This window comes from Physella acuta, unplaced genomic scaffold (genome assembly GCF_028476545.2).
Source record: "Physella acuta isolate Inbredline_101_S28 unplaced genomic scaffold, ASM2847654v3 ptg000063l, whole genome shotgun sequence".
NCBI classification, from domain to species: Eukaryota; Metazoa; Mollusca; class Gastropoda; family Physidae; genus Physella; species Physella acuta.
The window spans coordinates 1,511,525-1,537,500 of record NW_026731583.1 but is presented as its reverse complement, the minus strand read 5'-3'; the positions used below and the strand labels follow the sequence as shown (position 1 = coordinate 1,537,500).

At 36.9% G+C, this 25,976-nt stretch overlaps 3 protein-coding genes across 5 annotated transcripts in view; all 3 read left to right on the top strand.

Annotated features, from left to right (window-relative positions):
• Positions 1-1,109, top strand: part of LOC131950118 (uncharacterized) — a 2,618-nt gene extending 1,509 nt beyond the window's left edge. Inside the window, exon 2 of the mRNA XM_059312161.1 lies at positions 1-1,109. This exon is cut by the window's left edge and continues 616 nt beyond it. Within this exon, the coding sequence (XP_059168144.1) occupies positions 1-1,051 (1,051 nt within the window). The 3' untranslated portion in view covers positions 1,052-1,109.
• An 8,963-nt stretch (positions 1,110-10,072) lies between these two features.
• On the top strand, positions 10,073-13,404 carry LOC131950248 (turripeptide Lol9.1-like). Of its 2 annotated transcripts, none has more exons than XM_059312324.1 (3): positions 10,073-10,158; positions 11,511-11,552; positions 12,953-13,404. In XM_059312324.1, exons 2-3 carry the CDS (start codon positions 11,513-11,515, stop codon positions 13,279-13,281), a joined length of 369 nt encoding a protein of 122 aa, XP_059168307.1. In that variant the 5' UTR covers positions 10,073-10,158; positions 11,511-11,512; the 3' UTR covers positions 13,282-13,404. The 2 variants fall into 2 exon arrangements, with proteins under 2 accessions (XP_059168307.1, XP_059168315.1); XM_059312332.1 differs by having other exon boundaries at positions 10,085-10,163.
• A 7,996-nt stretch (positions 13,405-21,400) lies between these two features.
• On the top strand, positions 21,401-24,499 carry LOC131950231 (turripeptide Lol9.1-like). Of its 2 annotated transcripts, none has more exons than XM_059312304.1 (3): positions 21,401-21,489; positions 22,492-22,533; positions 24,038-24,499. In XM_059312304.1, exons 2-3 carry the CDS (start codon positions 22,494-22,496, stop codon positions 24,367-24,369), a joined length of 372 nt encoding a protein of 123 aa, XP_059168287.1. In that variant the 5' UTR covers positions 21,401-21,489; positions 22,492-22,493; the 3' UTR covers positions 24,370-24,499. The 2 variants fall into 2 exon arrangements, with proteins under 2 accessions (XP_059168287.1, XP_059168295.1); XM_059312312.1 differs by having other exon boundaries at positions 21,402-21,494.
• The last annotated feature ends 1,477 nt before the right edge of the window (positions 24,500-25,976 follow it).

Here is a 25,976-nt window from a genome sequence, read left to right as displayed (position 1 = left end):
GAAGACCCGCATCATGGACACCACAATGGCTGATATTGCTTTATTTGCAAATTATTTGGGTTATAGCTATTGCCTAGGCTGTAGAGCCGCGAACGTTGGTGAAGACTTTAGGCGAACCGCCGACACATGGGCTGCGGACAAAAGTGCGCGCTGTGTGGGTTTAATGAGCGATAAACGTCTGAGCATGGTCTATGGTAACTGGAGCTTTGCAATAAAAGACATCAAGTATGGAACTCCTGTATCACAAGAATTGACTCCAGAAGCGGTTGATTCTGGTACTATTTATAACAACGACGCAACGGAAGTAACAAAAACTATCGAGCGAGCTGAGACCGTTGTCCGTAGTGTTACACACACCACAACAAGTTCTTGGACAAACAGCCACGAGCTTAATGTCCAGGTGATGTACACAGTAGGGGGTTTTGGAGCGACTGCCGGCTATTCGTTTAATTACCAGACCAGCACGGCTACAACGGATGAAAACAAGAAAGAGCAATCGAAAACATTCACAGTCAGCACATCGAAAACTCTGAAGCCGAAATCTGCTGCTAAATGGAGTCTTCTCATGTCTAAAACCAGAACCTCTGTGGCCTACACGGCCACTGTTATAGTCAAGTTCTCCACCGAACTTCAAGGTTTTCTACGTCTCGAAAACAACTTCCACTCCCAGTATCGCGGCACTAACAACCGACCCACTGTTAACTACCGATTCGGAGACTCCAGCACACCTTTTTACACAGCATTGAAACAGCAAAGCGAAGCCAACTTACAGCCTTGGTTGTGGAACGACATGATAAACAGGTACCCGACTGTTAAACCTGTAATAAACGATTTGTTGAATGAAAACAGATACGTCTTCAAGATAACTGGCAGGTTCGATGAAGTCATGGGCAAAAGTGCTGATTTCCGCTGGGACGCCGTGAAGCTACGCAAGCGAGCAGCCGTGGCGGATGACCGTAATGTGATACGGCAGAACGCTACTCACATCGCCAAGGCTCTGGCCAACGATGTTCCTCTAGTGAAGTTGGAGCCTCCCAAAGTCGATATCTAAGTGAAAAGCCAAGGAAAGATGGTTAAGTCATCTCATTCTGGCCCATAGTAAAACCAACTTTTTCTTTCTCTTAACATTCAATAAAAATTTCTTGAAAATATAATAAGTTGTTTTATTTTCAGTTCACATATAAACACACATTGAAACAAAATTTTAATGTTTACAATTATTGTCTTGTAAGTAGGAACATATTTTCATGAGAAATGCAAAAGAAATATTGTAAAAAAATAACTATTTGTTATCTTGTTAATTCATTTTCAGCATTATATGTATCAATTTTTATGTATATACAATTCTTAAGTATTCCATAGACCTTATCATTCATTGTAGCTGGAAACTAATTTTTTTATAGAATACAAGACACAGTAACAATATCAATTTAATATGTTAACTCTAGTACTTACCTGAGTTTTCACATTAAAAAATTGATAAGTTTTCAAAAATCTTACAAAAGCAATACAATTCAATTCAACGAAGAAGTAAAATTTTTATCACAAATATAAGCACATACATCGACACACAAACAATTAAATCTTAAATTGTTTAGGATCAATATCTTAGAGAAAACTAAGTTAATTAATTTAAAAAAAACCATGTGCACTTAAATACTATTCAATCTTAAGTCCAAGTCAAATTCCGTTTCGTTAACATAAATTTAAGTCAAAGAAGAAATTATTTTGATTTACAGTCTGCAACTGATACTAACTAACTTTATGGGATTTTTGTCAAGACCTATAAGTAAATTAAAAGTTACTAGCTTGATATCCTGCACAAAAAAAGTAACTCACATGTCGTAATCAGTACATAACAAATGTCAATTAAACCCACACTCATTTTTTTTATTCAACATTACACATCACTTTGTAATGACCTTCCTTTTCAAATATCTCTTGCTCGAAAATTTGGTTTCTGATATTCCTAAACTGATCAGAACTCATTGTTGTTTGCAAACCAGAACTTTAATTGTCTTCGTTGTTATGTTTTTGTGATAGTAATTGTATTATATTTGTTAGTAATGTCCCTTGAATGTCTGGTCTGTGTAGCTGTGTTGATTATGTTAGCAAGACTGCTATGAGTGAGTTTTGTGTATGTGTATGTGTATGTGTATGTGTATGTGTATGTGTATGTGTATGTGTATGTGTACGTGTACGTGTACGTGTACGTGTACGTGTACGTGTACGTGTACGTGTACGTGTACGTGTACGTGTACGTGTACGTGTACGTGTACGTGTACGTGTACGTGTACGTGTACGTGTACGTGTACGTGTACGTGTACGTGTACGTGTACGTGTACGTGTACGTGTACGTGTACGTGTACGTGTACGTGTACGTGTACGTGTACGTGTACGTGTACGTGTACGTGTACGTGTACGTGTACGTGTACGTGTACGTGTACGTGTACGTGTACGTGTACGTGTACGTGTACGTGTACGTGTACGTGTACGTGTACGTGTACGTGTACGTGTACGTGTACGTGTACGTGTACGTGTACGTGTACGTGTACGTGTACGTGTACGTGTACGTGTACGTGTACGTGTACGTGTACGTGTACGTGTACGTGTACGTGTACGTGTACGTGTACGTGTACGTGTACGTGTACGTGTACGTGTACGTGTACGTGTACGTGTACGTGTACGTGTACGTGTACGTGTACGTGTACGTGTACGTGTACGTGTACGTGTACGTGTACGTGTACGTGTACGTGTACGTGTACGTGTACGTGTACGTGTACGTGTACGTGTACGTGTATGTGTATGTGTATGTGTATGTGTATGTGTATGTGTATGTGTATGTGTATGTGTATGTGTATGTGTATGTGTATGTGTATGTGTATGTGTATGTGTATGTGTATGTGTATGGGTATGGGTATGGGTATGGGTATGGGTATGGGTATGGGTATGGGTATGGGTATGGGTATGGGTATGGGTATGGGTATGGGTATGGGTATGGGTATGGGTATGGGTATGTGCATGTGCATGTGCATGTGCATGTGTATGTGCATGTGAATGTGCATGTGCATGTGCATGTGCATGTGTATGTGTATGTGCATGTGCATGTGCATGTGCATGAGCATGTGTGGGCGCGAGCATTGGCTCGGGCTCGGGCGTGGGCATAGGCATAGCATAGGCATAGGCATAGGCATAGGCATAGGCGTAGGCGTAGACATAGGCATAGGCATAGGCATTGGCATAGGCATAGGCATAGGCACAGGCATAGGCATAGGCATAGGCATAGGCATAGGCATAGGCATAGGCATAGGCATAGGCATAGGCATAGGCATAGGCATAGGCATAGGCATAGGCATAGGCATAGGCATAGGCATAGGCATAGGCAAAGGCATAGGCATAGGCATAGGCATAGGCATAGGCATAGGCATAGGCATAGGCATAGGCATAGGCATAGGCATAGGCATAGGCATAGGCATAGGCATAGGCATAGGCATAGGCATAGGCATAGGCATAGGCATAGGCATAGGCATAGGCATAGGCATAGGCATAGGCATAGGCATAGGCATAGGCATAGGCATAGGCATAGGCATAGGCATAGGCATAGGCATAGGCATAGCGACGTATCCCAACACCTACGATATACAGCCTGCCAACTGTTACAGATTTTGCGACGTATCCCTTCCAACACTAAAATTAAGAACGAAGAAGTGATGAATGCAACACTTTATTAAACTGTTTGTTATAGAAACCAGCTAATAATTAACATACAACTGTAACGTGTATAATGTAAAGTACAGGATGTAGCGGATTTTACAATCGGCACCAACTAACTGTACTATAAGGGTTATCCTCGTTGATGTCGTCATGGTGTATCGACGTGGTTGGTGGTACTGCGCACGGCTACAGGTACAGGTACAGGTACAGGTACAGGTACAGATACAGATACAGATACAGATACAGATACAGATACAGGTACAGGTACAGGTACAGGTACAGGTACAGGTACAGGTACAGGTACAGGTACAGGTACAGGTACAGGTACAGGTACAGGTACAGGTACAGGTACAGGTACAGGTACAGGTACAGGTACAGGTACAGGTACAGGTACAGGTACAGGTACAGGTATAGGTACAGGTACAGGTACAGGTACAGGTACAGGTACAGGTACAGGTACAGGTACAGGTACAGGTACAGGTACCGGTACAGGTACAGGTACCGGTACAGGTACAGGTACAGGTACAGGTACAGGTACAGGCACAGGCACAGGCACAGGCACAGGCACAGGCACAGGCACAGGCACAGGCACAGGCACAGGCACAGGCACAGGCACAGGCACAGGCACAGGCACAGGCACAGGCACAGGCACAGGCACAGGCACAGGCACAGGCACAGGTACAGGTACAGGTACAGGTACAGGTACAGGAAAAGGTACAGGTGCAATTCCTGGTACAGGTACAGGTACTATTCCTGGTACAGGTATGTGTGCGGGAATGAGAACAGGTACATATATATCAAATTTTGCGGCAGGATTTAGTTAAAAGATAATCTAGCTAGTTTTAACTTATCATATATTAGTACTTAGCAACTTTTAATGATAATTCAAAGCTCCTTTCAAAATAAAGCTGAAGTAAAATGTAAGTGACCCAAGTAGGTTGAGCAACAATTGAGTTTCAATTGTATGATGTTCTTTATTTGAATGCTTAATAAAGTACCATCTATGTATCCTCACTCTAATACTCCTGCAGTTAAGACATTTAAATTTAATCTAACAGTTCCAAAATGGCTGCCACGAAAAGATGCACTGCTCATGTATATTTACTGTCTAAATTGTCAGTTCTATAATCTAAGCTTCAGTCTATGCTCTCATGACTACTTCTTCTCTTCTTCTTCGTTCTTAATTATTAGTGTTGAAGGGGATCGAGATTTATCTGCCAGTGGGTTTGAACTCGAGACTTTGTTCGAATTTATCAACCATGAGCTTTTTGCCGACTCGACCATGCCTCCAACACAATTAAGCGTTACGTGTCAACTGGTTATGCGCCATTGAGGCCATTGACTCCGATTTCAGCCTGCTTTTCTTTTTGGATTTGCTTCCATAGCCTTTGTCCAACCAAGAACAAACTACAAGGCAGCAGTTGTTTTAATTTTGGAGTTGTCTCTCATAGAAGAGTGGCTGTCCCCAGCTAACGAGCCTCTGCCCGAGGGTTCGAACTCGATACTTTTCGGTTTAGCAACCATGAGCTTTACCGACTCGACCACGCCGACCCCCTATGACTACTTCTAGTTTCAGCGATTGTTAACAGTCATGTGCATAACTTAATTTTTATCCCATCATTTAAAAAAAGATTAATTTGCATATACTAATTTTAGGCTCATCTTTAAAAAAATGATCAGTGTGTTTTGATTAATTTCAACCCCATCATTAAAAAAAAATTGATCAGAGAGTTGCCGAAATGTTATTCGAGTAATTATATTTTGCAAGCATGTCGTATTTATGAAATAAATAAACATCTTTAAATGTCCATTTGTGTTAACCGTCCACTGATCATTAGCTTAATTAATTACCGATAATCAATAAAGAGTATATCAACAGAGTTCAACAACATAAGATCAGAAGTATTTCAGTTTAAAATAGGCCTGACACCACGTTAACTAATAACATCTATATTGACTGTGTCTGGTGCTAGTTTTTATACCTTACGTTATATAAAACCAATGAAAATATTTGTTTATAAAACATGAGTTGACTCGACTTCAACAAAATTAAACAGTGTCTTAACTACTAACGTGTTGCATATTTCACAACAACAAAACAACGTTATAAAAAATAAATAGAATGGCCTTGGCCCCAGGTGTGAAGTACCGAAGTCCAACCTTCGTTGCTATTTTTAGGGAAACTTGACCAAATTGTGTCACTCACTCTTACACAGACACGTAATTTATGAAGTTGTATTTTTTTAAGGGTTTTGCTGACTATTAAGCTAAAATTTGGTTAATCAATTTAGATTAAATTAGTTTGCCTGAGGATGGTTAAACAAGCAGAACACACATCGCGCTGCAGTGATCCTCAAAGTATCAAGATTGTCAGGCACGTTTTTTTTTCTTGATAACAGTTAAGTCATATACTTAAACTTCGCACGATAATCTAGCTTAACTTACAAGGCTGTTGATTTAAATTAAAAGACCACATATTAATCGTGTGTTTAATCGTGGTATTTCGCAATGTCTAGTATCATTTTAACTCTAATCGAATTAAAAAGAAGCATGATAATGTTCTCATGTTATGATGCATTTCATACATGTATTACAAAATAAAACAATAATAAATTACATACAATATATTTAAAACAAAGCTTTTTTGAATTTGTAATTATTTTTTATGTAGATGGGTGGTGCAAGTTGTTTTGTCTAAGCTGTTTAGTTTTTCATATCTAAGAAAAATATCCTGAAATTCTCTAGCTTGAGAATCAGTCTGCTGAAGAAAAACGAATATTAATTAAATTTGAACTAATTTAGCAACATCCTGCAATTACCTTCAAACAAACGACTTGTGTAGAGGTTTTCACGAAGGTTTGATTCAACAAACGGCAAGAAAGTATTACAGGTAAGTGCAAGCTGCTTGTCTTTAATGAGCAGTGCAAGCTTTTTTACGGTCTAGTCAATAGAAATAGTTTATTAAGCTTTTAAAGTATATAGTCAACTATAACGTGAGTGTGTGATTGTGTATAATCTAATCTTTATCACTTGCTATATGGCTCGTCAAACAACTTTAAACAACTTTATTTTGTATTTTTAAAATCATTTTTATAGCCTAAAGGAAAAGAGACAATTTTCCCCTAAATATATGAGTAAAATAGTTATATATATATATATATATATATATATATATATATATATATGTATATATATATATATATATATATATATATATATATATATATATATATATATATATATATAATTTTTTCTTCAGACATGATACGTGCATATAATTATCCTGATGTTGGTGCTTGCAATAGGTCAGTCTGGTTAGCAGTCTGGCACTCTAACCACTTTGGCCAAGCCGTCTCATAATGTGTATAATTATTTGTATAAAAAATGTATATATTTTATAGAATATTACAATGGAGTTCTTTGCATGGCTGATATCTAAATTTATCTTACTAACGTTAAGTGCTGGATCTTTATTTCCTAATAATAATCATTAAAAAAGTTTAAAAAAACCCACGTTTTCTGATTGAACTAAAAAGTAGAAAATAAATACTATACATACAATAATGCAAGCGATCACTCTACTATAAGCGATGAAAAACGTGGGGCGCCGAAGTAAAAGTTATATTACTATTGATTAGATAATACTATTGACTTTTAATTAGGGAGCTTGTAGAGAGTCAACAGTATTAGAAACTTTAAGAAAATCACGGCGCCCCGACGTGGGTCGGGCAGATGGGTCGGGAAATTTGATGGTGAACGTACCCACGTTTTTTGTCATCAAATGTATGAACAGTCATCTCAAGAACCTGCAGCTCGAGGAAGCACAAAATTTATTTTCTACTTTTTAGTCCACAAGAAAAACGTGGTTTTTTTAAAAAGTTTTTTTTTAAGTATTTTATTTAGTCTTTGTCTGTTTGTTTGCATTAAAATCTTGCTATCGATTTTATCTGTTCACTTTTTTTTGGGTAAACGAAGACAACTCGTAAAAAGACAACTCGTAAAAAGACAACTCGTAAAAAACTCGTTGTGTGAATACGTTACTGACTAGAACACATAGATTTGAACCCGTGTCGAGTGGGGTAGCAATCGTGTGCCCAACCACTTGACCATATCGTCTCCCCCATACTGGCCACCAGTTGTTACGGTTGTTTGTACACAAATTACAGTTACTGGGTTATGTCCCTTTTTCCCCACGTTTTTACTACAACGAGCCGACCCGCGGCGTATCATACGCCGCTATTTAGTTGATTTATTTTCTACTTTTCAGTAGTTCATAATTTGTGAATTTGACAGTACCAATGCTGCCACTGAAAATATTTGCTTTAAAACACTAACCCCCCCTCCTTTCCCCTAACCCCGACCCTACACCCCCCCCCCCCCCCCCCCCGTGAAAGCAGCCTCCTCTTAGTTACCTCCTGTAAGTTTAAAGTCGGTTCAAACTAAATTATCTGCCCCTAATAACCGTCACTAAACCTGGCTGTACGGTTTGTAAACATTAACGTGACCACAGCTCAGCAGACCATGTGGGGGTGGGGTAGGGTGATAGTGATAGAGGGAAAGAGAGGGGACTGTAAGGAGGCGCTTGCAGCTTGTTTTCTAATGGCTCGCAGAGGAGAATTATATATATATATAGATTATATAGCGGTCTAAAATGCCCAATAAAATGTTTCCATGGATCAATTTAGTAATAATAACAATTGAATATTCTAATTTCATCCGAAACAAAGCTTCCCTGAAAATTTCTAACTGGGAAGTGCCAGAAATTTCGATCGCAAGATTTGATTGGAAAGACAAACAAACAGAGACGAAAGCAAGTTAAAGAAAACGTGGGAAAAATACAGGCAAGACCTGTCCTTTACTTTACTCGCCTGTGTGTGGCAGTGACGGGAACACCTATTCCAACAGCGGCTACAACAGCTACTGTGAGCTCCAAAGCTTTTATGAGAGAAAGCAAATTAGTTTTAATTTTTTCCGCTCATTTAAAAGCTTGTTGCTATACTTAAAAGTTTTTTTAAAAATATTTGTTTTATTTTCTGCTTTTTAGTGATTCCTAATTTATGAAGTCGTCACGACTAAAAATATTTCCCTTAAAACACAATCAGTAGCACGCGATATCCAAAAGACCATTGTGTGCCTCATGCAAGCAGCCGCCCCTGATCATATTTTACAGACGATAGCAAGCTCTAAATAATGTAGCCTCCCCTTAGTTTTAAATCGTTTAAAAAAACTTTATTATCTGCCTCTAGTAGCCATCATTTGATCGACCGGCTCAACGATTGTAAACATTCTCGCGAACAACAGCTCACCAGACAGTTAGGGCGATTGCGCATAGTTAATTATCACCCCTTCAGTTATTGAATATAATAATCTATTGAGTGATTTAATTTTGTAATCTCCTTAAGTGTCAAAACCGTTAATTAATTTGAATGACTAATTAAGCATCTAAGTAGAGTAAAAACTAAATTGACTTCATATGTCATCAAAGTGGAACGTATCTTAAAAGTTTGAACGAAATCACTAAATTAGAAGTGGGTCAAAGTTGAGTAACAAGATTTGTCTCAAACAGACGTTGCGAACTAAATAAAAGCTTGCAAAAACTAGTCACACTCATTCTTGGGTTTCCATTCTACATCAAACACACACATCTATCTTTTTCAAATACACACTACCGAAAAACAGCAATTACCATTTTCGTCGGTAACATTTTATTATTATATAGCTGTATTTTCTAAATGCAGTTGTTTTCTAAAACTAAATTTAAAACCTAAAAGGGAACGTATCGATCACTTTCTCGCAAAAACACTTCGATTACTTTCAACTAGAAAAACAGCGGTCCTCAATGGATTAGTGTATAACCCTTAAATGTCAACGAGTTTACTTTGTTGAGTTTTGATTACCAGCGGAACTAAAAGAAAAACTGCATTGATCACATGAACAAAATTTAAACTCAGTGGTCCATCAGTTATTAATATCCATAACATTTATCAGATTATAGAGGTTCGGCTAAATAGATATACCCTAAATGTGTTATACCTAAACTCAATTGAAAGTTTTAGCTTATAACAGCGTCTTTGCACTGTAGGCTACAATTGTAAAATCTGCCAAGTCAACATTTTCAAAATTAATTAATTTGCCCCAATACATTTTTAAATTAATCGTTAACTATTGTTTTAGGCACGTTTATGTTTTAAAAGATATACTTTAAAATACGTAATACATGTAATTTAAATGTCGATGGAATTTCAACACAACCTTACCGAGTACTTACAAGATTTGAGAACCGCTTACTGAAAATGCTGAAGTGTGCAACAAAGTTAATGAATAAACAACGGATAAACAAACGATTAAATAACAAATTAATTAGCTGAGGCTCTAGGCTACGGCTTAAAAGTAACAGCGGTATCCCCTGGTGACATTTCATTGAGCCAGCTAGCACTGAGCAAGGTAAGGTACGGCTAATCTTTTTGTGACATTGAACCATCATGATTTTATGTAGACTCGAGTCTACCCAGCTATAATTGGTACCTGGCATAATTTAGGTTTAATAGGTACCTGACGTAATACAGCTTTAATGGGGACCGGGTACAAGACTTAACAGATTTGATGTGTACATGCTTTGAATATAACCCAGCTACTAATATCTAATGTTTAAATGATGTGAATTTAACCCATCTCTGATGGGTATATAGATCAAGTCTATCCACATCTGACATGTATATGAATTCAGTCTGACCATGTCTTAGCTATACCAAACTCTGATGTGTAAATACGTCTACACAAATCTGGTGTGTACATGACTTCAATCTACCCATAACTGATTGATTTATGACTTAACTAATCAGAGATGAGTTAGACGACTTTGATCAACCTAGCTGTGGAAGGATGACGAGACGTCTTTGGGTTAAAATGATAATCTCTTCTGTAGTGTTTACTTAAATAGAGCGAGTAGACATCAGAACGTCAACAATTCATTCGCATGTAAACAGTTGAGAAACTTTTATACTTCGTTAGATTGGGTACAAAATATTTGGTCACATTGAAAAGCCTGAACTTGATTGTTTGTTTTTTACTAAGAGGATAAAAGTAAAGATTTTTCTATAGACCTAACGATCATTGGGTAGATAAAGTAGAGTTCACATGTTTTTGATGTCGGCAAATGAAGGGATATGACAAGACGCCTTTACTGTAAATAACATTAGTTAAAGCTGGGTGGACTCACCTGGATTTGAACTCGAGACTTTGGTGTCAACAGGCTAATGGTTTACCGTTAGGCCACATTGTCATCTTTGCCTAGAGGAAACACAAGTCATATTGTAAACAATAGGAGACAAGACCGGTTTTTGTTTTCTCATGTACTGATCTAAAATTTCACACAGAGAGAAGTGCCGTCCCTTCACAATAGGGCTGGTAAGAAAGTCACAAACCAGTTCTACGGCTCAAAAAAACCTGCATGAGCCATATAACTGGTTGGTGACCTACTTACCAGCCCTATTGACTGCAGACAACTTAGTCACAAATAATTTATTTTTTGTATCATAATCTTTTCCCGTTCGTGGTCAAGACACAAGAGGGACCTCGGCATATGAAGAGATAGTGTGGTCAGTACAATGCACAGCCGAATTTATTTTCCCTTACGATAGTGAGGTACCCATCAGAGATGGGTGGACTCAGGGAGTTATTATGACTTAAACACGTATTTATACATTCTACTTCCAGTTCAAAATATGTTGAGCATATACATTGTTTCAAAGAAGACATTCCTTTAGTAAAGTGACACGTCTTTGTTATACTTTCAGACATGAACTCTGTATTTTTCCTTGCTCTGGTCCTAGGCGTTGGTAAGTAGAGGAATTTTTTCTATTGTTCACATATTTCATCAGCATTTGCATATGTAGAAGTGTATTACATAAATTAATAAAGATTGAAAATGACAACATAAAACTAATTATCTTATTGATTCGCATCTGGATTAGAATACAATTTTAAATAATCAAAGGTGCACGATACACATGTTTACATTAAAAAATAAACCGGGAGTGATCTCCCCTAAACTTTCTCGAATATTCTTATATAAAATAACAGGGGATGGAAACTCGGGCTATAGACATGATTTTTAATCCATTTTAAATACTTAAAGTTTTAAAAATAGAATAAAATCTAGTAGACAAATTAATTGCACACCAAGTGAACGCAAATAAAAAAAGCGCATAATAGTGCGCAATATTATTAGTACTTTTAAAATTTACATTAGTTTTTTGAGAAATCGGAAGTAGCGTAAATTACTACTTCCAGTCAACGGAAATTACTCAAAATTTAACAGAAGGTAGAGAATTAGATCTTTTACTTACATGTGAAATTTCATTTATCTATCTGAAATAGTACTCAAGTTATAGGCTTTTAAAAATTCAAAGTAGGAAAAGTACCACTTCCGGTTATCGGAAATCGCTCAAAAGTTGATACGGATCTACGATTTTGATAAAATACTTATATATGAAATTTCATCAACCTAGCTGTAACGGTACTCAAGTTATCGTGTTTACACACGGACAGACACACACACAGACACACACACACACAGACATACGGACAAGATTGCAAAATTATGTTTTTCCGTATCAGTGAGGTGTAAAACGTCGAGATTTGTAAAAATCTCGATTTTTTTTTTTGCACGATTACAATACTTTCTCTATACTACGTATATACGAGAAAGTAAAAATAATTCTATAATTAGCATTTTTTTTCAAAGAATACTTTTTCAACTAGTAACACTTGTTTTTGTATGAACACGTATGTTGATTTGACTTTTAAGATTTCGTACATCAATCACGTCCTAACGAAGTATTGCTAATATTTCAATCCGCTTTAAGATGACATCATTAGGCCAAACTTGGGAAGGTTGCATAAGCCTAGCCTGTGGATTATTTTCTCATTCTCTTCCGCTGAAATCACGTACCAATGCACTTTTTACTAGGTCATGCAACGTATATAGAAACATTTATTTCAAATAATTAAGCTGAAAGATGCCTAATTTAAAATGCTTATATAGTGCTGTAGAATATTTCAATTAAAAAACTTGATTCATTTTTAAAGACTAGAGTTCACAGGATATGAAGTTGTTGGATTACATTAGCATCAATGACAGTTTTCATAATGCTGTCCTGGGCGGAGTGTAAGCATTTGAAAAAAAATCATATCAATTATGTCATATTAACCCTTTGCTTTTGGATTTCTTAAACAGCCTACGGACAGCGCGACGCAGACGATACGTGTTTGTTAATTTGTCTAGCGAACTGGCGCCCGGTTTGCGGTACCGACGGCAAGACTTACTCCAACGAGTGCTACTTGAAGAGCGCCAACTGCTACAAGAAACCAGAGGATTGGGTAAAGGTCGACTACAAGGGCGTGTGCAACTGCCCGCGTGTCTGTACATTTGAATACAGACCTGTATGCGGCAGTGACGGGGTCACCTACAGCAACCTCTGCCATCTGAATGTCGCCAGCTGCCGCAACCCAGACGACGACATACACCTTATCTCCCAAGGAAGCTGCACTAATAAGAGCAGATGAGTGCTAATAAGCAGGTGGTGCTCACGTCCAACGAAGCTTGTCAAGTGACTTTTGGATTTAAACATTTAAAATATAAAATATCAATGAATCGTAAAATTAAAAAAAAAATCTGGCAATGTAAAACTTCACGTTTTGTTCAGTTTTTATTCCTTATATTGAACATCTAATGCTATATCTGTACTACGTTTTTTTTTCTTTTTCTCTCTCTCCACGGTAAAAGTAAATTATAGTTTTTCTTCCAAACATGACGGTCTATGAAGGGTAGTGTGGTCAGCACTATGTCCAGCCGCCTTTACTTTGCTTATGGACTGTCTACTGTTTTTAACCCGGAATCGAACTCGAGACTTACAGCTAGGCCACTCCGTCTCTTACCGCATTGGGTACACAACCAATTAAACCAATGTTTAACTTCGACAGTCTTAGCTCCAGCTCTTTCTCTCTTGTATATAAACATTACCGGCTTAAGATTTTGTTCATAAGCCTGACATTCCTCTCACCAGCTTGTAGACATCTGGACTTCTCTCTGAGAACTTTTGCATCCCACCCAGAGGCGTGACAACTATGTACCCAGGCTCGGAAGGGTGGACATAGATTACTTAGACAAAAAAAACAAACTAAAAACATAATATAAATCTGCAAAATAAGTAAAAATAAAAGTAAATATTATAAGATAATGAAATGTTAACGCTGACACGTATGCCAACAATTTTAATACTAGGTTAGTTTCGTAGAAAATATAATTCATTTTAAAGTTTTTTTTAAAACTGTAAATATATTTAAACAGACTTTCATTATATTACAACGCCAGATAATGAGTTATACCATTAGTAGTAAGATAATAATCTATGTATGTTCCGGTATATGTTACAATTGTAGCACTACTCAGTGTGATTTACCTTACCGCTAGAAGATGATTGCCTATTATGTAAAAAGACGTAAGTATTAGGTGTGGTCCTTTACGTCATCAATATAAAAAGTTAGGCTCTGTTATTGGGGAATTACTTTTCATTATGCATCGTTACAGACACTACATAAAAACAAAATTCAGGGTTCTGTGAGTTAAATCTTTTATGTTGCAATTTGAAGCACTGGGATCAAAAGGGGAGACAAACGATATAATAAGAATATCAATTCAATTCAGGTTATCTCCCCACTCATGTATTCATGATCGAGTTGAGTAACTCCAGAACAAGATAAGAATCTACAACACAAATGTTATAATAGTATTGCTTTAAATTTCGGAGAATTGAAGTGTTACCATCACTATTACAGACAGATCTTCAAGATCAAGGGTAAAAAAAAATTGATATGTGGCAAGACACAAAAAAGCAAATAGATAAGGACATAAAAGCCAGCAAAAGGGGATGGATTGGAGATTCTTTGAGAAGGGAAGATTAAACTTGTTGTTGTTGTAATTTTGAATAAAAAATGTTCACCCTAGATCTTCTTGATGCCGGCCAAGTTTTGATAAATATTTTAGAATTTAGATGGGTGGTAGACTTTGTGTGGCGTCATTTGAGGTCTTAGATTCTGATATTTGGTGACAATATTTAAGGCTAAGGGGAGGGGCGGGACGGGACGCGATAAAATAGTAAAAAACATTATGACGCCGTTTATTGTATCTTACAATATCATGGATGACCCGGTGATGTATTGACTCGTTGAGCTGGGCTTAATTATAAAAACTCAAACACTGCCGTCTTAAAAGTTAAATACTTAAATGAAGGATACGACGTTTTTTGTTTGTTTGAAAATGTGAGTACTTAAAATTTAATTCAACATGTAGACGTCCACTGTGATTTAACCCCTCCCCCCCCCCACTATGTCAAGCGTCCATAATAAATGGATGACCCCCAGTAATAAACTTTTTGCATCTGTAATATATGATACTTCAGAGAACTACGAGAGGATTGTGATAGATGATGATTATATTTAAAGTACACAGAGGATTGTACTCACCATGATGGTACTAATAAAATGTAAAAGAATATCGTACACAACAGCAGAATATGATGGTACTACTAAAATTGAATAAAATATTGTACATAATAGTAAAATATGATGGTACTACTAACATTTAATAGGGATTGTTTACATCTCGCTATTATGAGGGTGGTAATGTCTCAAGCTTTTACTAATTAGAAAGACAGAGTTTGTGATCTTGATAATAGCTTATTAAAATGTCAACGAATTAAGATCTTCCATCTTTATCACAAATTAATACAGGCCTACTGGTTTACTGATTTCGTGAGAATTACTTGAAATTAAATCTAAAACTAATAAGAATTGATTTGATCATGCATTGACTAGCTAAAAACGGGTCTACCATCAACGTCATGCAATGAGCTTGAAAATAACCAGAACATAAGGAATCTCTCCTTGATAACAATTGAATTTGTTTGTTCAATATTTTCAATTAGTCATATGGCGAGATTCAACCTCTATAGATAAATGTTTAGCACAATAGTTAAGGTGCGTAATTTGCATCTTCGTCTTTTAACTAAAACGTAGACTATTAGAGTTTTTACAAGCTTTTTACAAGCTTTTATTTAACTCACTTCCTCGACAGTCTGTCTGTCTGTCTAGACCGAAACGCCGGAGTGAAAATTCGGAAACTTCTACTTGATCGATATGATTCACACTTGGCACGTGGGTCAAGACATGAAGACAATGCAATCTGAAATTAAATTTGACTTAATTGGATGCCTCATTAATTTTTTATGAATTAATTAAAATTTGGACCGAATTAGTAGGCATGTCTATCCAACCACACCACACGCGTCATCACGTTCAATAGCTGCGCCATCACGTTCAATGGCTGCGTCATCACGTTCAATAGACGCGCAATGGTTTTTAGTCATGTAACACTATTGTAAATAAAACATGTAAAGAAGTACTGAATTTTTTTTTTCATAAAAAATGTTTTAATAACAAGCTTTTATGTAATGATGAACTAAAAAGTAGAAAATAAATTATACACGACTTTTTAAATTACTATAAAGAAAAGCGTGGGTCTCTTCTCAAATATTAGTAAAGGTATTCAATAGGTACTAAAGTACTAAAGTGACCCACGCTTTTCTTTATAGTAATTTAAATAGTGGTGTATAATTTATTTTCTACTTTTTAGTATATTATGTATATTATCGGGGCTTGGTAAGCTAATACCCAACATTAAAATGCGAGACCCCAAGCCTTACAAAACTCTGCAAACACCTACGCCAATCACACGTTATGTAGCTAGTGCTAAGTCACATAGCCACATTATAGACAAGAACACGTTATATAGCAAGTGTTTAGTCACATAGCGTAGATTATCGAAAATCATTCGTTAAATAGTAACAGTTAAGTCATATACTTATAGTGTAGACAATCGAACGTTAATCTAGCTTAACTTACAAGGCTGTTGATTTAAATTAATTGACCATCTCACACGTATTAATCGTGTGTTTAATCGTGGTATTTCGCAATGTCTAGTATCATTTTAACTTTAATCGAATTAAAAAGAAGCATGATAATGTTCTCATGTTTTGATGCATTTCTTACATGTATTACAAAATGTCAAGACACAATAATAAATTACATACAATATATTTAAAACAAAGCTTTTTTGAATTTGTAATTATTTTTTATGTAGAAGGCTGGTGCAAGTTGTTTTGTCTATGCGGTTTAGTTTTTCATATCTAAGAAAAATATCCTGAAATTCTCTAGCTTGAGAATCAGTCTGCTGAAGAAAAACAAATATTATTTAAATTTTAACTGATTTAGCAACATCCTGCAATTACCTTCAAACAAACGAGATGTGTAGAGGTTTTCACGAAGTTTTGATACAACAAACGGCTAGAAAGTATTACAGGTAAGTGAAAGCTGCTGTCTTTAATGATCAGTGCAAGCTTTTTTACGGTCTAGTCAATATAAATAGTTTATTAAGCTTTAAAAAGTATATAGTCAACTATAACGTAATTGTGTGATTGTGTGATTGTGTATAATCTAATCTTTATCAATTGCTATATGGCTCATCAAACAACTTTATTTTGTATTTTTAAAATGATTTTTATAGCCTAAAAGAAAAGAGACAATTTTCTCCTAAATATATGAGTAAAATAGTTATATATATATATATATATATATATATATATATATATATATATATATATATATATATATATATATATGTTACGGTCAAAGCCCGAAGTCGGCCAATGCTAGGATTGGCCGGCCAATCCGCGCATTGGCCAATATCGCCTCCCATAGATCGGTCAAAGTCCGAAACTTTGCTTGATTTCGGCCTTTGGCCGGCCAATCCACAGACTGGCCATGGTGGACCGGCCAAAGTCTTAATTAGAAGATCATCTGGTTAGGGACGACCGGCCAAAGTCCGAATTAGAAGATCATGAGCAGATTTTTTTTTATGCCGTAAGGATCATGAAATTAAGTCTTTATTGATTATTTATTAAAGTAAATGACAGAAACATTCACATTTTTTATTGTACTATAGTCTAAATCTATCAATATTATCACTTGTTACAACAAGTTGAACTTTTATGGCATTTAGAATGATATAGCAGCTTGTTATTTTTACACTTGCAGCGATTTGTTGTGCACTTAGTTGTGCAATTGCAGCGAGTGTAGCCTTGGCCCCAAGTCAATGATTGTGAAGATGCGATGGTTCGTAGTGAATTTTCCTCAGTGTCAACTGACGACAATAAGAGCAGTTTTTCGTGAAGAATTGAAAACTCACTACTAGCATACAGTTGTTTTAGAACACCATGTTCCGTTCCTAATTTGTAGAAACCGCCCTCGACGCTAATGACAACTGCAATCACGCTTCGGGGATCACCGTGACCTCTGTCAACATCTGGAAAACGGATGCGTACATTGTCACCCACTTCACCATCTTTAAATTTTGTATTTGATGTTTTAAGCATCTTAGCACCTTGAGTTTGCAAGCCAGTATGAGCTGCTGATCTGTGTTCCATGATGGCTTGTTTTTTGTGACACAATCTGCAGGTAATGTTCCCTGCGTACCCTTCGTCTGCTTCATTGGGTATTCCACAAATAGCATGGACATCGTTGCCACAGGATCCAAAAGAATGAGCTGCACTACAATGTTTTTCACAAACTATATAGAATCTGTTGGCCACATTATTGGGCATTCTGTCATGCCAGTAGATGTGTTAGCTGAGGATGTCGTTGCATTTATGGCAACCTCCATTTCTTGTTCAATGTTCTCAAGATCTTCCTCAGTAACTATTTTATCGATAGCGCATATATGGAAAATAACATGGATTTACATTTTATTCTTTTGACAGCCATCTGCTATGTCTGTCTCATGGTCTGACGGCCCTTTTGATCCATGTCGACTTGCATATAGAATGATACACAAACAAGAGCTAAACAATACGTTACTCTCAATGAAAACGCACCCAGAATAATGAAAATGCGATCACAACTTAGTCTAGATAGAACATTGGCCAGGACATCCCGGCCAGTGCGCGCATTGGCCGGTCAATGTACAAAATACGCTGTCAAGTTTAAGCGCTTCGGACTTTGGCCAGTACGTCCCGGCCAGTGCGCGCATTGGCCGGCCAATGTACGAAATACGATCTTAGTGCTAAGTTCTTCGGGCTTTGGCCAAGAGAGCCGGCCAATGCGCGGATTGGCCGGCCAATCCGGGGTTTGGCCGCACTTCGGGCTTTGACCGTAACAATATAATTTTTTCTTCAGACATGATACGTGCATATAATTATCCTGATGTTGGTGCTTGCAATAGGTCAGTAGAAGTACCAGACGTGTTTCTGATACAGTTAAATGTTTATCTAACTGCTATTGTGCATTTGGATCAACTTACTAGCTTAATCGTAGTGGCTCCTGTGGATTAATATGAAACAATTTTTAAAAATTCACAATGCCTCCCCGTAAGGCTTAGGGCAGAAAAAAAAACAACTTTACTATGCCTCCCTGTAGGGCATAAACAACAAGACAACTCCACCAAACCTCCCAGACCTGGGCGATCTGGCGAAGTTTATGCTATTGTTTGCCTCAGGTCAACACCTTATCCATCCCTCTCCTCCACGTCTAAATGACATCTCCCTCTATTCTAAATGACATCTCCCTCTATTCTAAATGACATCTCCCTCTATTTCTCTTCTGGTTGAGTCCATGTCAATTACGTTATGATTTATTTTTGGCCGGATTCTTTGCTCCATATCATGTTGGGCTCTGGTTTTTTTTAAGTTTTACATGAAGTGGTGACAGATTTTCTTCCAGGCATCTCTTCGCCCCCCCCCCCCCCCACACCCTCCTCCACCCCCGATAGAAATGAAATTTATATAATTTATATAGAAAATATATACTTTTTCCAAAAAATGTTAATGTGTATAGTTAAATAAAGAATATTCTTTAAACTTAGCAATCCATTGGGCATATGAAGTAGCATTCATATGTTTCTTGACCTCAGCATATAATTGGAAAATGTGGTCAGGACATTGCTCAGCTGCCTTTACATTCCCCAACTTGAGTTCGGTACCCATCAGAGCTGGGTGGACTCAGGGACGTTCTACTGACTTTGACAGAAATCGAACTCGACACTTTCGGGTTAGCAGTCTGGCCCTCTAACCACTTTGGCCAAGCCGTCTCATAATGTGTATAATTATTTGTATAAAGCTTTTATGAGAGAAAGCAAATTAGTTTTAATTTTTTTCCGCGCATTTAAAAGCTTGTTGCTATACTTAAAAGTTTTTTTTAATATTTGTTTTATTTTCTGCTTTTTAGTGATTCCTAATTTATAAAGTCGTCACGACTAAAAATATTTGCCTTAAAACACCATCAGTAGCACGCGATATCCAAAAGACCATAGTATGCCTCGTGCAAGCAGCCGCCCTTGATCATATTTTACAGACGATAGCAAGCTCTAAATCATGTAGCCTCCCCTTAGTTTTAAATCGTTTAAAAAAAAATTTATTATCTGCCCCTAGTAGCCATCATTTGATCGACCGGTTCAACGATTGTACACATTCTCGTGAACAACAGCTCACCAGACAGTTAGGGCGATTGGGTATAGTTAATTATCACTCCTTCAGTTATCTATATATATAATTCTCTTCTGGGAGCCGTTAGAAAACAAGCTGCAAGCGCGCGCCTTGCAGTCCCCTCTCTTCCTCTCTACCGCTACCACCCCCACCCCCCACCCCCACCCCCCTCACACGGTCAGGTGAGTTGTAGTTCACGCTAAATGTTAAGTTTGGTGACGACTATTAGGGGCAGATAATTCCGTTTGAAACTATTTTAAACTTAGAGGAGGTAACTAAGAGGAGGCTGCTTTCACGGGGGGGGGGGATGGGGGTTTAGTGTTTTAAAGCAAATATTTTCAGTGGCAGCATTGGTACTGTCGAATTCACAAATTATGAATTACTGAAAAGTAGAAAAAACAACAAATAAATAGCGGCGTATGATATGCCGCGGGTCGGCTCGTTGAATATAATAATCTATTGAGTGATTTAATTTTGTAATCTCCTTAAGTGTCAAAACCGCTAATTAATTTGAATTAATTTGAATGACTAAATAAGCATCTAAGTAGATTAAAAACTAAATTGACTTCATATGTCATCAAAGTGGAACGTATCTTGAAAGTTTGAACGAAATCGCTACATTAGAAGTGGGTCAAAGTTGAGAAAAACTGCATTGATCACATGAACAAAATTTAAACTCAGTAGTCCATCAGTTATTAATATCCATAACATTTATCAGATTATAGAGGTTCGGCTGAATAAATGTACCCCTAAGTATGTTATATCTACACTCAGTTGAAAGGTTTAGCTGATAACAGCGTCTTTTCACGTGCACTGTACACTTTTAAAATCTGCTAAATCAACATTTTTTTAAAATAAATTAATTTGCCCTTATGCGTTTTTAAATTAATCGTCAACTATTGTTTTAGGCAAGTTTTTAATTTAAAAGATATACTTTAAAAATTCGTAATGCATGTAATTTAAATGTCGTTGGAATTTCAACACAACCTTACCGAGTACTTACAAGATTTGAGAACCGCTTAATGAAAATGCTGAAGTGTGCAACAAAGTTAATGATTAAACAACAGATAAACAAACGAATAAACAACCAATTAATTAGCTGAGGCTCTAGGCTACGGCTTAAAAGTAACAGCGGTACCCCCCTGGAGACATTTCATTGAGCCAGCTAGCACTGAGCAAGGTAAGGTACGGCTAATCTTTTTGTGACATTGAACCATCATGATTATATGTAGACTCGAGTCTACCCAGCTCTAATTGGTACCTGGCATAATTTAGGTTTAATAGGTACCTGACGTAATACAGCTTTAATGGGTACAGGGTTCAAGACTTTACAGATTTGATGTGTACATGATTTGAATATAACCCAGCTACTAATCTCTAATGTTTAAATGATGTGAATTTAACCCATCTCTGATGGGTACATAGATCAAGTCTATACACATCTGACATGTATATGACTTCAGTCTGACCATGTCTTAGCTATACCAAACTATGATGTGTAAATACGTCTAAACAAATCTGGTGTGTACATGACTTAAATCTACCCATAACTGATTGATTTATGACTTAACTAATCAGAGATGAGTTAGACGACTTTGATCAACCTAGCTGTGGAAGGCTGACGAGATGTCTTTGGGTTAAAATGATAATCTCTTCTGTAATCTCTTCATCTTTGCCTAGAGGAAACACAAGTCATATTGTAAACAACAGGAGACAAGACCGGTTTATGTTTTCTCGTGTACTGATCTAATATTTCACATAGAGAGAAGTGCCGTCCCTTCACAATAGGGCTGGGAAGAAAGTCACCAACCAGTTCTACGGCTCAATAAAACCTGCATGAGCCATAGAACTGGTTGGTGACCTACTTACCAGCCCTATTGACTGCAGACAACTTAGTCACAAATAATTTATTTTTTGTATCATAATCTTTTCCCTTTCGTGGTCAAGACACAAGAGGGACCTCGGCATATGAAGAGATAGTGTGGTCAGTACAATGCACAGCCGAATTTATTTTCCCTTACGATAGTGAGGTACCCATCAGAGATGGGTGGACTCAGGGAGTTATTATGACTTAAACACGTATTTATACATTCTACTTACAGTTCAAAATATGTTGAGCATATACATTGTTTCAAGGAAGACATTCCTTTAGTAATGTGACACGTCTTTGTTATACTTTCAGACATGAACTCTGTATTTTTCCTTGCTCTGGTCCTAGGCGTTGGTAAGTAGAGGAATTTTGTCTATTGTTCACATATTTCATCAGCATTTGCATATGTAGAGGTGTATTACATACAAAGGTGCAAGATACACAAGTTTACATTTGAAAAAAAAATTCTATAATTAGCGTTCTTTTTTTCAAAGTATACTTTTTCAACTAGTAACACTTGTTTTTGTATGAATACGTATGTTGATTGGACTTTTAAGATTTCGTACATCAATCACGTCCTAACGAAGTATTGCTAATATTTCAATCCGCTTTAAGATCAGTGTTTCTTCCAGACTTTTTTCTCCGGGGGGGGGGGGCACTAGAAATCTTCGGGGGGGGCGGTAAACTTTCTTTGGGGGGCGGACACTGTTAAAAGTATATATTTTCTATATAAATTATATAAATTTCATTTCGTTCTGGGGGGCGGTAAAAATTTTTCGGGGGGGCTTCGCCCCCCCGAAGAGATGCCTGGAAGAAACTCTGTTTAAGATGACATCATTAGGCCAAACTTGGGAAGGTTGCCTAAACCTAGCCTGTGGATTATTTTCTCATTCTCTTCCGCTGAAATCACGTACCAATGCACTTTTTACTAGGTCATGCAACGTATATCGAAACATTTATTTCAAATAATTAAGCTGAAAGGTGCTTAATTTAAAATGCTTTTTATAGTGCTGTAGAATATTTCAATTAAAAAACTTTAATTTTTACAAGCTTTTATTTAACTCACTTCCTCTGTCGTCAGTCGTTAGTCGTCAGTCTAGACGGAAACGCAGGAGTGAAAATTCGGACAGTTCTACTTGACCGACACGATTCACAGTTTGCACGTGGGTCAAGACATGAAAACAATGCAATCTGAAACTAAATTTGACTTAATTGGATGCCTAATTAATTTTTTATGAATTAATAAAAATTTGGACCGAATTAGTAGGCATGTCTAGCCAACCACACCACACGCGTCATCATCTTCAATAGCTGCGCCATCACGTAATGGCTGCGTTCAAAAACCATTGCGCGCCTACTGAACGTGATGTTCAGTAGGCGCGCAATGGTTTTTAGTCATGTAACTCTATTGTAAATAAAACATGTAAAGTACTGAAAAAAAAATTCATAAAAAACGTTTTAATAACAAGCTTTTATGTAATGATGCACTAAAAAGTAGAAAATAAATTATAGACTACTATTTAAATAACTATAAAGAAAAGCGTGTGTGTCTTCCTTAACATTAGTAAAGGTATCCAATAGATACTAAAGTGACCCACGCTTTTCTTTATAGTTATTTAAATAGTAGTCTATAATTTATTTTCTACTTTTTAGTGCATCATTACATAAAAGCTTGTTATTAAAACGTTTTTTATGATTTTTTTTTAAAGACTAGAGTTCACAGGATATGAAGGTGTTGGATTACATTCGCATCAATGACAGTTTTCATAATGCTGTCCTGGGCGCAGTGTAAGCATTTGAAAAAAATATTATATCAATTATGTCTTATTAACCCTTTGCTTTTGGATTTCTTAAACAGCCTACGGGCAGCACGACGCAGACGATAAGTGTTCGTTTGCTTGTCTAGCGGTCTTGGACCCGGTTTGCGGTACCGACGGCAAGACTTACTCCAACGAGTGCTATTTAAAGCTAGACAACTGCTACAAGAAACCAGAGGACCAGGTGCAGGTCGACTACAAGGGGGAGTGCAAGAACTGCCCGCGTGTCTGTACACTCGAATACGAACCTGTATGCGGCAGTGACGGGGTCACCTACAGCAACCTCTGCCATCTGAATGTCGCCAGCTGCCGCAACCCAGACGACAACATCCACTTTATCTCCCAAGGAAGCTGCACTAATAAGAGCAGATGAGTGCTAATCAGCAGGTGGTGCTCACGTCCAACGAAGCTTGTCAAGTGACTTTTGGATTTAAACATTTAAAATATAAAATATCAATGAATCGTAAAATTTAAAAAAATAAAAATCTGGCAATGTAAAACTTCACGTTTTGTTCAGTTTTTATTCCTTATATTGAACATCTAATGCTATATCTGTACTACGTTTTTTTTTCTATTTCTCTGTCTCCACGGTAAAAGTAAATTATAGTTTTTCTTCCAAACATGACGGTCTATGAAGGGTAGTGTGTTCAGCACTATGTCCAGCCGCCTTTACTTTGCCGCCTCTACTGTTTTTAACCCGGATTCGAACTCGAGACTTACAGCTAAGCCACTCCATCTCTTACCGCATTGGGCACACAACCAATTAAACCAACGTTTAACTTCGACAGTCTTAGCTCCAGCTCTTTCTCTCTTGTATATAAACATTATCGGCTTAAGATTTTGTTCATTAGCCTGGCATTTCTCTCACCAGCTACTAAACATCTGGACTTATCTATGAGAACTTTTCCGTCCCACCCAGAGGCGTGACAACTATGTACCAAGGCTCGGAAAGGTGGACATTGATTATGTATTTTAAACAAAATAACTAAAAACATAATATAAATCTGCAAAATAAGTAAAAATATAAGTAATTATAATAAGATAATAAAATGTTAACGCTGACACTTATGCCATCAATTTTGATACTAGGTTAGTTTCGTAGAACAAAGCATTCATTTTAAAGTTTTTTTTTTTAAAACTGTAAATATATTTAAACAGACTTTCATTACATTACAACGCCAGACAATGAGTACTAAAATTAGTAGTAACATATGTATGTATGTTCCGGTATATGTTACAATTGTAGCACTACTCAGTATTATTTACCTTACCGCTATAAGACGATTGCCTATTATGTAAAAAGACGTAAGTATTAGGTGTGGTCCTATACGTCATCAATATAAAAAGTTAGGCTCTGTTATTGGGGAATTACTTTTCTATACGCATCGTTACAGACACTACATAAAAACAAAATTCAGGGTTCTGTAAATTAAATCTTTTATGTTGCAATTTGAAGCACTAGGATCAAAAGGGGAGACAAACGATATAACAAGAATATCAATTCTATTCAGGTTATCTCCCCACTCATGTATTCATGATCGAGTTGAGTAACTCCAGAACAAGATAAGAATCTACAACACAAATGTTATAACAGTATTGCTTTAAATTTCGGAGAACTGAAGGGTTACCAACACTATTACAGACAGATCTTCAAGATCAAGGGTAAAAAAGATATGTGGCATGACACAAAAAAGCAAATAGATAAGGACATAAAAGCCAGCAAAAGGGGATGGATTGCACATAGAGAAGGGAAGATTAAACTTGTTGTTGTAATTTTGAATAAAAAATGTTCAACCTAGATCTTCTTGATGCCGGCCAAGTTTTGATAAATATTTTAGAATCTAGATGGGTGGTAGACTTTGTGTGCCGTCATTTGAGGTCTTAGATTCTGATATTTGGTGACAATATTTAAGGCTAAGGGGAGGGGCGGGACGGGACGCGATAAAATAGTAAAAAACATTATGACGCCGTTTATTGTAT

Bases quoted from the DNA above. Each gene is read 5' to 3' on its own strand.
- LOC131950248 (XM_059312324.1), top strand. From the start codon at position 11,513: ATGAACTCTGTATTTTTCCTTGCTCTGGTCCTAGGCGTTG. The intron at 11,553-12,952 runs GTAAGTAGAGGA...TTTCTTAAACAG, and splicing joins TGCTCTGGTCCTAGGCGTTG to CCTACGGACAGCGCGACGCA.
- LOC131950231 (XM_059312304.1), top strand. From the start codon at position 22,494: ATGAACTCTGTATTTTTCCTTGCTCTGGTCCTAGGCGTTG. The intron at 22,534-24,037 runs GTAAGTAGAGGA...TTTCTTAAACAG, and splicing joins TGCTCTGGTCCTAGGCGTTG to CCTACGGGCAGCACGACGCA.